The sequence below is a fragment of the Pipistrellus hanaki genome (assembly GCF_964339955.1).
Source record: "Pipistrellus hanaki genome assembly, chromosome: 1".
NCBI classification, from domain to species: domain Eukaryota; kingdom Metazoa; phylum Chordata; class Mammalia; order Chiroptera; family Vespertilionidae; genus Pipistrellus; species Pipistrellus hanaki.
The window spans coordinates 184,380,716-184,396,254 of NC_140503.1; the positions used below are offsets into that span (position 1 = coordinate 184,380,716).

The following is a 15,539-nucleotide window of genomic DNA, read 5'->3' on the forward strand; positions in this document are numbered from 1 at the left end:
CACCTCTATGTTTTATTCACATACCCATACTTCAACCAAATAATAGACGAGTCAAAGCCCAATAGTGTACATTCATTTTTAGAGACCAATGCATTAGAACTTGATTTTTTAGACAGTCAATTGCTTCACAATTGTGAGACAATTGCCTCAGGAGACACAGAAGTAAATCATTAGTTCCTGTCCTCAAGGAGTTCACATTCCACTTGGGAAGATATATAGGTGGACATATATTTGCAGTAGAGTGTGACAATACAAACAGAGAGTGTTTTGGGAACACCAGGGGAAGGCTACTCACTCACATGGAGGGTGTACACAGAACTTTTATTTTAGTGTTGTTTGGTGTGTGTGTGTGTGTGTGTGTGTGTGTGTGTGTGTGTGTGTGTTTGGGGCAGATCACATGTTCTTTCATCAAACTGTTTCTTGAGGGGTGATGACTTATTTTTATTCTGTTTTTAATTTAAAATCACACCTAATATTATGCTTTCCATCCTATTATATGATGCTTTACATTTTTCATTTATGCTCTTGGGGGGAAAAACTATTCAATTCACCAAGACAGTTTTGATATCAATTGAAAAGTATTTCCACAGGGGCTAGAAAGGAACCTTCCAAATAGTAACTGTTGAAGCGAGATATAAAGAAACCACCCTGTTATACAACCCAGTTTTTCTAAATTTCCACCCAGATCATATGTGCAATCCTTTGCCTTAGTTCAGAGTTTGGCAAACTTTTTTCCCTAAAGGCTTTGTGAGCTATATGGATTTGTTGCAACTACTTGGTTCTGCCATTGCAGCACACAAGAACTACTAGCCCATACATACATCAATGGGAATGGCTAGGACACATTAAACTTTTCAATCCCAGACAGGGGCAGGCCAGATTGTATAGAAGCTAATTTACTGACTCCTAAGTCTTAATTGATTACTATAGATCAGTGTTTTTCAACCTTTTTTGGGCAAAGGCACACTTGTTTCATGAAAAAAATCACGAGGCACACCACCATTAGAAAATGTTAAAAAATTTAACTCTGTGCCTATATTGACTATATATAAAGTAATTCTCTTGAATAGGAATCAAATAAACACAAAGAAAGTATTTTATAATTACTTTATTATGAAATATTAAGTAAACAAAATAGTGAAAAATTATAAAATTCTTGTCTTGTCTGCACCTACGGCACACCAGGCAACATCTCGCGGCACACTAGTGTGCCGCGGAACAGCGGTTGAAAAACGCTGCTATAGATCATGCTGTAAATAGATGTATATACAAATTTGCAAATATTTGTTTAGCTATATATTTATGTTATGTAAAGTACATTTCTCTAAAAATACAGTTAGATTTATAAAAATATGGCCCAGACAAACAATTCATTTGATTAAAGAGTTTATGATTAAGAATAACTGATACAAAAATAAAATTCTCAAAATGGAAATTCTGATAGACCTTTGCCTAAAGTGGCATTGTTGGATGATGCTGTGATGTTGCTCAGTGTAATAAATTATTCAACTGTTGAAAACTGCTGTTTTTGCCCTAAATTTTTATTTCATGTGTCTGGAAAACTCTAGTATCAAAGATTGAGATTGTGCCAATGCTGGGTATACTTGCTATGAGGCAATCTATTTTTATTTTTTACAAAAATATAACTATGCAAGTGTGTTTATTAAAAGGAAACAAATTTCTAAAAATTCCCAGCAGAGAGAACTTGAGCTGCAATGCCCTATGGCCAGAGGAGAAATGGATATAGGAAACCTGGCACTAGAAGACATGTGTTGATGGAGCAAGAGAAAGTGGTTCAAGGCCAGGCAAGAATCAAGTTATCCAAGACCATGGCTATGATAAGGATGATGGTTTTGACCTTATGAGAAATAGGAAATATGTGAACAATTGATTGCAAGTTATGCAATGACAGGAACAAATCTGTATTTTTTAAAAAATATATTTTATTGATATTTCACAGAGAGGAGGAAGGGAGAGAGATAGAGAGCTAGAAACATCGATGAGAGAGAAACATCGACCAGCTGCCTCTTGCACACCCCCTACCGGGGATGTGCCCGCAACCAATGTACATGCCCTTGACCGGAATCGAACCTGGGACCTTTCAGTCCGCAGACTGACGCTCTACCACTGAGTCAAACCGGCTTCGGCCAGATCTGTATTTTGGAAAGATCACTGAGACCATCCCATAAAGACTATGGAAAGACTCAGAATGGACAAGGGGAGAACAGATGAGCTACAAGTGAATAACATTTATGAACTCTATTACACATCCTTGCATTCATTTAATTCATTCATTTGTTTATTCACTCATGTAGTCTTCCTTCTAGCGGCACTTCCTGAGTGCCTATAATATTAAAAGCATGGTGAGAGATAAAAAGAGAGATAAATCATAGTGTCTGGCACTTTAAGAGCTTATTCAATATGTGTATATATTTCTTTCCACAATTTTAATGTTAAATTGTTGCAGTGGTTTATATTTGAATAATCTTGATTGACTAGCTAAAAGCAGCTTGGACCTAGAAATTTTTGCTACAGTGAATTGTGTAGCAACATTTGTATTCAATTTATAGACTAACTGGCCTTTTCTATGTTGTTGAAAATGTCTGAAAATGACTTCAGAATCTGCACATTGTATGGTTAGGTCAGAGTCCATTTCTTTTTGTTTTTCTTTATGTAGTAGAGTTTTCTTAATTGGAATTCCTCTTTAGAACAAGTGTTCTTATTCATCCCTTTTTAATTTTGATATCTAGCCCTTGCTGTACCAGTCAGACCTCTTTTTCTCCACTTTCCTCTTCTTACAATTTTCCATCCCATTTCTGGGACCTGTCAGGTGTTTCTGTGATGCAAGTTCCCATTGGAACTCAATGAGTACCTTCCTCTCATCCTCCTTGACACCACATTCAAGGTCTGTGCCACAGAGGGAAAGGATAAAGTAGAGGTTTTAAAAAAAAAAACTGGTTGCAAAAATAACCTCAGACTTCGTTTCAACCCCTCTGGGTGTTTAGGTGCAGAAGGAAAGTGAAGAACCGTGAAGATATGGAAACACGGCACAAATGTTACCGAAGACCAAAGAAATCAATTGGTTCAGAGTTAGGCAAGCCACTATTTATAGACGGTGATTTCAGAATCTTTAAGAACATCTTTCCAGCCAGAAAATGTTTTATGTGCCACTCCATCATTCACTATTTGGTATTTAAATAACACACTCAACCAAACTTCCTTTATTCTTCATCCTTTAGCAGTTAGGTAGACTGAGTTATTTTGTAGTTATTTTATCAGGCTGTTTTTGGGTTAAACATCACCACAAATTTTAGAGGCTTGAAACAGCTAATATTCATTCCTACTCCAGGCTATCTGTTCAGGGATGGTCAGGTGGGAGCTCAGATATTTGTCATTCTTACTGATGGACACCCTGAATGGCCAACACTTGCAGTGTCACTGGCCACAACCAGATCATAGGGAAAGAGGCGGCCTGAGAACCATCTGCCTTCCATTGGAAATGACCCATGTCTCCTGTGCTCGCCTTTCAGTGCTCAGAGCAGGCCCCATCGCCATCTCTAATTTCAAGGAGGGCAAGGAAATTCAGCCTTTTCAGACACCGAGGCTGGAAACTGGCAATATATTCTGGGCAGCACTAATGTCTGTCATAAGTCTCTTTTAAAATTTCTCCCTCCCCAAAGGAAGTCTTTAAAGATGATTTATTAACTCCTAATGCAAAAGTTCTCATTTCCAGATGAGTGGTATGTTGATACTAATTCCTGGAACTCACACACCAAAAAGGAAGGGACATATTTGTAGCCATATTTTAATCTTGGGTATTTGATTAGGAACACAGCTGGAATTCTCTTTGTTGTCTTGACTTTGGCTCTCTGGATGTTACAAATATGCCTCTTTTGTTGTTGTTGTTGTTGTTGTTGTTGTTGTTGTTGTTAATCCTCACCTGAGGATATTTTTCCATTGGTTTTTTTTAGAGAGAGTGCCCCTACAGGGCTGGGGATTGAATCTATAACCGAGCTATATGACCTTGACCCTTTGTCTGTGGGCTGACACTCTATCCACTGAGCCAGATCAGCGAGGGCCAAATATGGGTCTCTTTTAAACAAAATACCCAGCATTTGACAATTTCTTTATTGCAGGCAAACCAGGAGCCAATTCAAAAGAGAAAGTCATGAATCAATAAAATACACCTGAGTGGATTTAATAGCATGGCTTTATCCTGAGTCCTCCACACAGACAGGATGCTCAGGCATTTGCAGTGTAGGCATGCACATCCCACTTGCCTAAATAGACATTTCTTATCTGCATGTCCTCTTATAAACAAATGTTTGTTCCATATGCCAAGAGATAAAGTGTGTACATCAATGACGATGTCAAGCTACATGCGAATATTATTGGGAAAGGGAGAGAAAGGGGACAATAGAGAACTAACAAAATATAAAATGCAGGCCAAACTGGAATAAAAAGGAGGGCATCACATATTAAAAGGAGGACAGGAGAAAAGAGCAGAAAAAAGAGAGAGAGAGAAAAAGAATGAGGGGAACTGCATTTATGAAAGGAAAAATGTAAGTAACATAAGAGTATATGGATACATGTGGAGGGTTCTGACCAATTATTCTGCAAAGGTGAGGACCTGAATGTCAGGAAACAGTAGATGGGAACATATGGGGAAAGTCAAGTCAAGAGATCCAATAAATCCAAAGGCCATGAGTACAACTAAATATCATTTACTAAATGTCCAGGCAGTACGCTAACAGCTTTCAAACCCTCCAATAATGTCCACAAACACTGTGTAGTGTTGTCTATGATCTGGGTGTTGTTCTGTGCACATATAGCAACCATCAAGTATTTACAAACCATATGAGGTAGGGTCTACAATTATCCTTATTCTACCTGTAACAAAACAAAGGCATATGCATACTCAGGAATTTATCAAACACTGCATTACGAGAAAGTAATAAAATCAGGATCTGAACTTAAGTATTTAGCATTAGCGTCTGAGTGCTTAGCCACTACTCTCTGCTGCACCTCATTTCCTCTGAGGAAAGTATGTACATAGGAAGGCATAGATGCTCGTGTGTTCTCTCATTTATTCATTAGCCTGTTCATTCGCGCATTGACTCATTTTTCTTGTCATTTATTCCTCAATAATTTCCTGAAAGATTATAGACGTCTGATTCTGTGCTAGGGACTTGGAAAAGAAAGATGATTAAGACGAGGCTCATTGCCTTTAAAGAGCTAGCGGGCTAATAGAGTGAGATAGAAACGTCAATAAGTTCCATCGTATATTCTAGGTCTCGTGTAAAATGCCTGCGTTAAGTTCCAAAGGAGTACAAAAGAAGATATGGATTTGTTTGGTAGGGTGAAAAATAGTTTACAGGGCTGAAGTTTGAAATGTTTACCAGGTCAACAGTATGAAAGTGGCATTCCGGTTGAACGGGGCAGTGAGACCATGAAACCATTAGGTGCTGAGAAAATGTAAACATTTCCATTTGAGGACAGAATGATGTTGAGAAATAAATGAGGATTGTGGATGTGTGTGCATCTGGGAAAAGATGGGCGTGCAAAGAGCAGAGTTGAGGTTGGATATATAAACAGGGATCACATATAAGATACAAAGGATGTTGCACCTTATACTTTTATCGAGAAGGATTTTATATTTTCCAGTGACATTATCAAATTGGTTTGACACATTCTTTCTTGGCCCTGGAGAAAAACAGCAAAAAAACAAACAAACAAAACAGATAAAGCTGAGATTGAAGTCAGAGAAACTAGTTAGTAGGCTACTACTTATTGGTGCTGCAGTGGTTCAAGTGAAGACAGCCAAGGCTATGGAATTGCCAATGGGGAGAATTGATCAGATAATGGGGGGTGGGGAGGTATTTTCTCAGCAACAGCAAATTGTGCTTGTGTGTGCCTGTGTGTGTGTGTGTGTGTGTGTGTGTGTGTGTGTGTGTGTGGTGGTGTGAGAGTAGAAGGACAGGGTATTTAGGAAAATATTTTAGAATGACTGCCAGTTTCCGGATTTTTGTGGGTGATGGTGGTAAGATAGAGAACACTGGAAAAGATAACTTTTGAGGAAAGAAAGTGCCTAGGTGTACAGAGCTGTTACAGACAGAGCTTGGAGTTACCAGTATATTATCATTGAGACGGCCCAAGGTCATGGCATTTTTGACTCTGGTATCAAGGCTCCCAATTTGTATTCCAAAGTGCTCAACTCTACAAAGAAACCTGCAATTATTTATTGTGAATCTATGAGCAAGTTACTCCGACAAATACTAAGAGGTCTCTAGCAAGGATACATGATCTACATATTATTATCTGAAATCATTTGATATCGATACATAATTAATTTGCCATAATCGTTCACATTTTCTTAGGAATAATTGGTCTCTATTTTCTCCTTCATGTATCTCTGACTGCTCATGAAATGCTCACAGCCTGATTACATTTTTCATCCAGGTCTTCACAATACACATACCCTGTCTTCCTCTCAGGCTGGAAGAGCTTTGGTGCTAAAAATAATGCTCTTGGACTAATCCTTCAGTGGGAACCAAGCTTATCCCACCTGAGAAGGACATAAAAAGGGCCCAAATCAGATTCTGGAATCCCTCTATCTTCTGATTTTGTTACTATTATTGGATTCTTCTGCATGATTTTGTATGATGAAATGTTATAATTTTAAAAATTATCCGTACAAGATAGATTTTTTTCTCCCCTCCATTCTGAACATAACCATTTTCTGGTCCTAGGAGCTTAAGTGGCTCTTTGTGCCACAGAAACTATTTAATCGTGTTCTTAATAATAAGCCACTTAGTGATATATGGTAATAACTAGATTTGCAAATTATTAATTCAAGTAAAAGCTCCCTATATTGCTATTTTTTTCCCTTCACCTGCATGTTACTACTCAGTAAAGGTAGTATTACTCTGAAACAACTTTTTAGAGCACATAGAGGCCTCCGTCTTCATTTGTTTGAAATTAGCAATGGAGGTGATTTTATGCCTTTTCAAATTGCTGTAAGCTCTTTGGGGGTAGGAAATGTGTCCTAATCAGCATTAAATCCAGAATGGCACCTAACAGGTTATCTGTAAAAATAGTGAATAAGACTAGTTGAATGTATACACTGCTGTCACTAACAGACTCATACTATCCTGAAAACATTGATATTTTGTCCAGAACATCGATGGTGAGGCTGCACAGAAGAAGCCAGAAGTTTGGCTATCATGATACAGTGTGTAGTTAAGCACAGGAAAGCTGCAGAGTCATACTGCTTGGGCTCTACTCACTATATCATTGAAAGACAGAGCCTGATTAAGCTTTCCATGCCTCACATTTCTCATCAGTGAAAGGGAATAATAATCTCTTACTTGTGAAATTGAAATGAATATACAAAAGGTATTTGGGATAGAATCTATGTTGCTGTACAAAAAGAAGACTATAGATTTACCTTTATTATTTTCATCGCTATAATTATTATTTCAGGTGCTTGCCTCACTGGTAAAAGAGCCACCAGTCATGGAGAAGCGTATCCTTAAATGACATTTATAGTACATTCTCCCATGAGAGAGCTTGTGGCTTCTATTATGGAAATCGTTATTGTTTTAGGAAGCCATTGAATAACCCGGAAATAAATTCTAGCTGTAATTTCAGAAAAGGAAGGCAAAAGCATTGTCTCTGTATATGCGTTTGATGTAAGTAGTTAGATTTTAAAATCTTAGAAACCACCAAGATATCCTGAATGCATTATGTATTTGATTTGCAAGCTGGAGAAGGATTGGTCAAGTTCCTTTATATACAGAGTTACTTCATTTGAAGAATGTAATGTGCAGAGTTTATGTGAGCTGGTATACATGATATATTTAGCTCTAATGAAATGTGACCTAGATACATTAATACAACAGAGCAGTTTTGGAATTATTTGCTTATAAGCTAATTACTCCCACTTTCCAGCTGTTTCTTCTTTCAGAAACTTAGAGCCTAGTGGACATGTTAGAATCATCCATCTAAATTAAACTTACAGGGAAATATGAAGCTTGATCAAGCCATGTCTTAGATTTGAAAATTACAAAATGGATATTTGCTCCAGGTTTATTTATTTTTTAAACCTTTTTGAAGAGGGAGGGTGGAAGGAAAAAGAGGAGAGAGAGAGAGAGAGAGAGAGAGAGAGAGAGAGAGAGAGATCAATTGTCTTCAGTACATGCTCCAATGGGGCATAGAACCCACAATCTAGGTATGTGCCCTGTCTGGGAATCAAATCTTCATTTCTGTATATAGGATGGTGCTTCCACCAACTGAGTCACACTGGCTAGGGCCAGGGTTTTGTTTGTTTGTTTGTTTGCTTGCTGTTGTTTTAATGATAATTGTGAATATGTGAGACAAACTTGCATGCCAAGCATATTTTCATATTAGAAAGCATTCTAAATAAAATAGAGGATAACACTTACTTCTTTGAAAAGAGGGTATTCTATGCTATAGTTCCTAATTTTTCATTAGTTTATATTCTCACTTGAATGGATGACTCACATAGGAACATATCTAAATGTATATAAGTTTATTATATAAAATACATGCTGGTATTTCAAAATGTGTAAAACAGTGATATGCTGTTCTTGTTAAAGTAGGGCTGGTACTTCAAAGCATATAAGAATCACTATGATCAAACTTTGTGGTATGGAGACTAAGTGCATTTTTTAGAAATGTGATATATAAATGCTATTCTTATTTAAATCCCTATGCCAATTGCTATTAGTTCAGATATGTGTCTATCTTTCTACAAATATCTGTATATTTGTGTTTGTATGTGTGTATATAACATGCATGTATTACTACTATATGTACATATACATATATTACCTTATAGAACTTAAAGATTCAGGAAGTCTCCTTGGAGCATTAGTGCCAAGTGCCTCTATAACTGGGCTTGAAAAGGGGAAGCTCTACAAAATATCTCTTCAAAAACATGAATAGTTTTGTAATGAATATTAAAAAATGTACATTACAAGATGTTGGGAAATCGAAATCACACAAAACCAAGATCCCTCAATTCTTCATATCTCTTTTTGTTTTTGATCCTCATGTGGAAATCTTCTTAGAGACTCAGGTGTTGGGGATAGGAAATATATGAGTGACCCCTCTCCCCATCACCCCCTCACCCAATTTAATTCATGAGAGAATTATTCAAACAAGTTCAAACAGAAGGTTTTGCACTGCCCTAGCCTGGTCAGGAATGGATTTGTCTGCAGCCAATTAGCTGTCAATTCTTCTACAGGATTGGCTGCCTTAGGACATGCTCAAAAAAAAAAAAAAAAAAAAAAATGTGGGTAGGAAGAGCTTAGTCACGACCAACACAGTCTGGCTTTCAAATCACAGGCAGTTCACTGCACTCCATCACAGAGAGGGGAGAAGAAAAGGAGCTGGATCTGTCAGATGTCTGTGGAAGCTGGACACTCAGAGGAGAAATCTGCCTGGACTAGTGACACAGTAAAATATCAGCACGGAAACAGCAGCACGTAGATGTCTACTGCCTGCAATCCACTTTTCTGATTCCTGTCCCCTTTAAATCACAGCTCTCTGACATCCATAAAACTATAGCCAAAACCGGTTTGGCTCAGTGGATAGAGCATTGGCTTGTGGACTGAAAGGTCCCAGGTTCGATTCAGGTCAGGGGCATCTACCTTGGTTGCTGGCACATCCCCAGTAGGGGGTGTGGAGGAGGCAGCTGATTGATCATTCTCTCTCATCGATGTTTCTAACTCTCTATCCCTCTCTCTTCCTCTCTGTGAAAAATCAATAAAATATATAATAAAAATATAAAAAGAAACTACAAAGTGTTTTGTGAGAAAAAACAATGTCATGGTGTTGTAATGCACTGTCTTTGTGAGTCTCTCTCAAACAGGGGCATATCCAAATGAATAGACTGTTTAAACATACAGGTTTAAAAAAAAAGTAAAAATAACTGAAAACAGCTTGTGAAGTTACATGTAAGTGGATCATATGGCAACGGAACAGCAAATTTAATAAGGGTGCCAATTGGATAAGGCTAATTCTTTTGGTGTGATTCATTCCAACAGATAAAATTTTTGAGATAAAGCAACTAAACTGAAATCCATCAATTGGCATTAGAATCCAGGGCAAGCCTGTAGTGGTAAGTATGAGACTAATCTATGTTGATATTGACAAAAATTGTGACATTCATGAAAGATAAATTTTGTTGGCACATAGCAATTCGAGTTGGGAAGGAACTGTGCACTGCTTAACTTCTATTATCAAAATATAAACAACTTGGCAGTAACCTAAATGGTGGAGTGATAAAGATTTTAAGGAAGATTAACTCACAGAAATGGAAAACAGGAAATACAGGAGCAAGTGAAGTGATCACACCAAGCAGAAGAAGCTCAGATCTCCTGGTTGCGAGGTTTTAAATGGCATGCTTTTTGTCTTTGTGAATTTCAATTAGACCCTGCAGTGGGCATGCCAGGCAGGAAATATTAAGGATGGAGGAGAAAGGTGGTGTTCCATTCTTTACAGAGCATGCATAGAGGAGAGCAAATGTTTGTTTAGGTTGTAGCATACTAAATACGTATTTAAAATGTGGTAATTAGTAGGTTGAAAAAAAAAAAAAAAAAAAAAAGAGCAGCTTGAAATATTTACCATGCAAGGGTCTTACCCTCCTCACATAATCTTTAAAGGAAAGCTGAAATGTATGTGGAATAGCAGTGCCTGCTGTTAGGAAAACTGTACCATCTAGGAAAAACATCAGAATTTTTGATTCAAAAACTAACGGAATTGAACAATTTGGCACATACCGACTTCGAATGTAATATGACAGAAACCTATCAGTATACTTATCTTTTTTCCTTTTTCCTTTGAAAGTGTCCCACGTTTGTAACTACTTCTCCAAGAGATAAACAACCACTCTGCTTTGCATAACCTTCTGTCTTATGTGCCCTACAAAAAGGGAAAAGGGAAATCTCTCTCTCTTCTCTCTCTCTCTCTCTCTCTCTCTCTCTCTCTCTCTCTCTCTCTCTCTCTCTCTCTCTCTCTCTCTCTCTCTCTCTCTCTCTCTCTCTCTCTCTCTCTCTCTCTCTCTCTCTCTCTCTCGTTCAAATTGCACGTTTGGATTTTATCGCCTCGGATTAAGTAGAGGAGAAAGGAGACAGAACAAACACAGAATGCTGAAAGTGTACCCTGGGGGCTGGGATTACAACAGGTCCCCAGAGGGGATCACCTCACCCTCTGCTCTGTTCTGCCCCCCACCCTGAGGAGGAGAGGGATCCAAGAACTGCAGAAGTAGTAGAAACTTGTCTAATTTTGTCTAATTTTGCTCCAGGTCGGGGGCAGGGGTGGGGGTATGTAAACTTTTTAGAGCTGTTGATTGATTCTGATCACCAGGTAGGGAGGGTGCATGTGAAAAGAGATCGGGGGAAATAATTGCTGAGAGTAAACCAGAGGTTTCCCAAGGTGTATAACCTGCCCATGGACTTTCCTGGCCGGCTGGAGGGGAGTCTCCAACCCCCCAGGGCTTTGAGGCGAGAGCTCTGATGATGGCAGGCATGTGAAGGAATGGATGATGATGTATCCGGAGGGCTTAGGGAAATCAAAGAAACTTCCTGCTGTCAGATTCCAGGAATCCGCCTTGAACTTGGTCCTGCGTGGGGGCGCTGATGATGACTAAGTCCAGGCGTGATGAGTCCCCTCGCCCTCCAGGGAGAGCGGTACCTCCTTACCTCTCCCCCGCAGCCGCGTCGCCCCGGAGCCAAATGTTGGGGGGCTGGCGACAGGGTGCGGCTCCGGGGACCTAGGGACCCACAGACATATTGCATGAGCGGCTTCTCACCCTTACCCGCCGGCAGCACCCTGGGAACCTCGGGTCCTGGGGGAGCCAGCCCGGGGCCGCCGCGGGGAGCAGTCCGGGAGCTGTCCATGGTGGCCGAGGGCTCCGCTCCGCCCGCGCGCGGTGGACGCCCGCGAGCAGCGCTCCAGGCGCCCGAGGCTCCCGCCGCTCCCGCTGCGGGTACCGGGGGCACGGTTACCCGGGATCGGGGTGAGGATGGGGGTCCTCACTTGCCCCGGATCTCGGTGAGCCCTCCTCCCGGGGACTGGCTCCTCCTCCTCCTCCTCCCTCCCCAGGCTGGGGCTCGCGCCAGCCGCTGCCAGCGCGCACCGCGCCGCCTCCGCTAGCGCGCCCCCCGCCCCCGGCGCCCGCCCCGCCCGCTGCTGCCAGCGCTCCCCTTCCTCCCCTCCCTCCTCCCCCCCTCCTCCTCCTCTCCCTCCTCCTCCCCCCGGCAGCGCCACTACGGCCGCCTCCGCCGGCTACTCCTGCGCCGCCGCCGCCGCTCCGGCTCCGGCTCCGGCTCCGGCTCCCCCAGCCCGGCGCTCCGGCTCCCCGCGCCGCTGCAGCCGGTCCGCCGCGCTCTGCTCTCTCCCAAGTTTCCCGGCTGCTCGGGGTCAGAGCGGAGGGAGGAGAACACGCGCGGCTGCAGCCGGTGGAGTCAGGTAAGGCGGCCACGCTGACCCCAGCAGGGACCCTCTCCCGGCGCCTCTGCCGCCGGTGCATGCCTCCGCTCCGCACTCTCTCCCGCGGAGGTTCGGGTCGCCCCTCCTCCGGAGCCCATCCAAGGAGACAATTTGGGAACCCATCTGGAGAAGCCTAGGGGCAAGTACCATGCGGTCCGAGACCCCCGCCCGCACGGCTGCCCATGAACCTGGCTCCGGTACCCTCTCCAACTTTGCACGCCGCGCCCGGGAGGAGCCTGCCAGCCGGGCTGGACCCGGGCTCCGCGAAAGGCTGGCAAATGTGCGGCTGTTTCTCAGCAGTTGAGCCTCCTAACCCCCGGCTGCCGCCTCCAAGACACCATGGTCTTTGGCAGCTGTGGATGGGCAGGGAGGGCGATGAGGCTGCTTTCTCTTAGAGGGAGCCAAGAGGTGAAGGTGCCAGGGATGCAGCTGGAAATAACAATCGGAAAAGTGGGCTGGCGGTCCCCTCCCTGGCTTTTCTCGCTTTGATCGCGGGGAGGTGGTCTCGGTTAAAGGGAGGGTGGCTGGTAGTGCCCAGTCCCCCGTCACCCGCCACCCAACCCCCTTTGGATTCTCCCCTCCAGCCCATACTCTAGCTCATGTGTCAGTTCAGGGTCCCGCGTGTGTTATTTAATTCAGGTGTCACTCTGGGTGAGCACAGAACAGTGTTTGCTGGGGATGGGCAAAGTGTGATTCCTTGATCATCTTGCCTGTCAAATATAAATAAATAAATAAATAAATAAATAAATAAATAGGAAAAAGAGGAAAGGGAAGAAGTAAGAAGGAAACACACAAAATACAGCCCTCGCTCACCCAGTCATCTTACCATAATACACTCATTCCACTGGAATAGCTTCCATAGCGTGATATCCAATTACCAACCGCAGTGGCAGAGTTTGGGGGCTATTTGGGTGGTGGGCCTGAATTTAATTGTTATTGTTGTTTTGGTTTCCTTTCATGGCTTTCCAAGAGCTGCAATGAAGATGAGATTGAACATGGTCAGCATGCAGTTACTGCTTCTTGTTTTCTTCATGTGGGACCCAATCAGGTGAGGCATTTATTATATTTGACTCTTAATTCAGGGTTAAGGTGTCTTTCTTGAATGGCATTGGGGTAGGGGTGGCTTTTGAGAAGCTAAAGTATTTTTGCAGTATTCTTTCTAGGGAAGAAAGGTTGTACCAAGAAACTGAACTATGTAGTGGCAGGGATGATAAAAAGTTCACTGCCTCATGCGTTTAGCTATCAATGCAAAAGTGAACTGAAATATTGTCTTTTAAAAAAAATCACCAAAGGAAATGATACCCTTTGAATGGCATGTTTTTGCAAGGAATTGAAGAGATTAAGTTACATGCATATCATAACAACATTCATTGAAGAAGTCAACAGTTTTCCTTTAAGCCACCCACAATGCACAAACTAAAATGATTTGAGTGTTAAACGAATTTTTCTTTCTTTCTTTCTTTCTTTCTTAGATTCTTTCTTTCTGCTTCTCTCCCTCTTTTTTTTTTTTTTTTTTTTTTTAAATGGTCTTGGCTCTTTTAGTCAACACAGAAAACCTAAATGATATGTGAGCCTTAAGCCTCTAGGTGGAGGTAGTACACAACTTCACAATCACAAACAATAAGATAAAAGCTTGATTTATTAATCAACTTTTTACATTATTCATTTGGATAGCTTTTGTTCTTAAAATGGTTACTGTCATAAAGAGTACTGATTTTAAACATGTAACTTTTTTTTTTTTGCCTATGTTCTACAAACATGAAATCATTTTTACTGCTTTCAGCAACTTCATCATAGCTGTAGTCTTTTCTGATTGCTTATCACCAATGGGCATCTTTTACTTATTGCCTTTAGTATGCTTTTAAAATAACAGGGGACATAAAATATAAGATCCATCAAAATGTTCATGTAACTACTCCTTTTATTTTTAAGAAAAAAAAAAGCCTTATTATATCTCTAGTTCCCTTAATTTTTTTCATTTTCTTGTCCAAACAGTTTCCAAGTATGAAAATATTTTCTAGAATTGAGAAAAAATCTCTTTACAAAGACTTATTTTACTTGGAGAATATCTCATTAATATTGGGTTTAGAAAGAAAGTGTAACATGTGATTAAAAAACACTTTTGACTGAAAATCTCTATGTGGAACTTTGTGACTCTCAGTGATTGGTTTTAAAATTAGCTTAAGGCAATGTAGAAGCTTGAGGCTGGAGGGTATGAACTAATTTGCTTACATAATTTTAAAATGCTTATCTTCATATCGGTGTTTTAATAGTTTCTCTGCTTTCAAGACAATGTTTTAAGTTTGGTTACCAATTTTTGATGTATTGTGACTATTTTTAACTATTAACTGCATAATCATTTAAATGCAAATGGACTCTGTGAATGATATTTTACACAATGCACCTTGCTCGGCATGCAGATTATTTAGAACCTTTTAGTTTAAAGGAATGAACAAAGGTGGTCAATTACTAATCTTTTAAAATTCTCAGCTTAACCATATTTCTTGCTATTGGTTTTCTCTTCTCTATTTAACCAGTAATGCTCATGCCAGTATTTTATTCTATTATATAAAAGATTCTCTATTTATTTATTTTTGACCAATAATTTAAATCTCTGATTCATTCTGGGAAAAACGGCAGTGGAAAGGGACATTCTGTTTTATACATCTTTTGCTTCTGCACCAATTTGCTGGATGTCACCAAAGCAGGTCTCTGGCTTTCAGATGGACAAATAATGGAGAAAAATCACTGTTTTTAACGCTCTTTCCTGTGATATTTCCAGACCATTTGTTCTTTCCACAAATTTACCACACACAGGCTTACAAAAGCAGCTGGGCATTTGAATCTTTGGGGGACCCCTAATCTCTCCCCCGCCCCAAGTCCAGGCCTGAGGATCTCCTCTAAGGCTCTCTGCTGCTCTGTGTGTGCTGTGATCCTTCCAGAGCCCACCTGCACCTCCTGGCTGCACAGAGCCTGGAACGCAGCCAGCAGAGTTCCCCTGATGTCTGTATTGCACTTGGCCA

At 40.9% G+C, this 15,539-nt stretch overlaps 1 protein-coding gene across 2 annotated transcripts in view; it reads left to right on the plus strand.

The window, feature by feature from the left end:
- Window positions 1-12,235: 12,235 nt before the first annotated feature.
- GABRA2 (gamma-aminobutyric acid type A receptor subunit alpha2) overlaps window positions 12,236-15,539 on the plus strand; it is a 94,567-nt gene continuing 91,263 nt past the window's right edge. For both annotated transcript variants that reach the window (XM_084901092.1, XM_084901093.1), the window contains exons 1-2: window positions 12,236-12,495; window positions 13,487-13,564. In XM_084901092.1, the coding sequence (XP_084757218.1) occupies window positions 13,494-13,564 (71 nt within the window). In that variant the 5' untranslated portion in view covers window positions 12,236-12,495; window positions 13,487-13,493. The remainder of the gene's footprint in view (window positions 12,496-13,486; window positions 13,565-15,539) is intronic.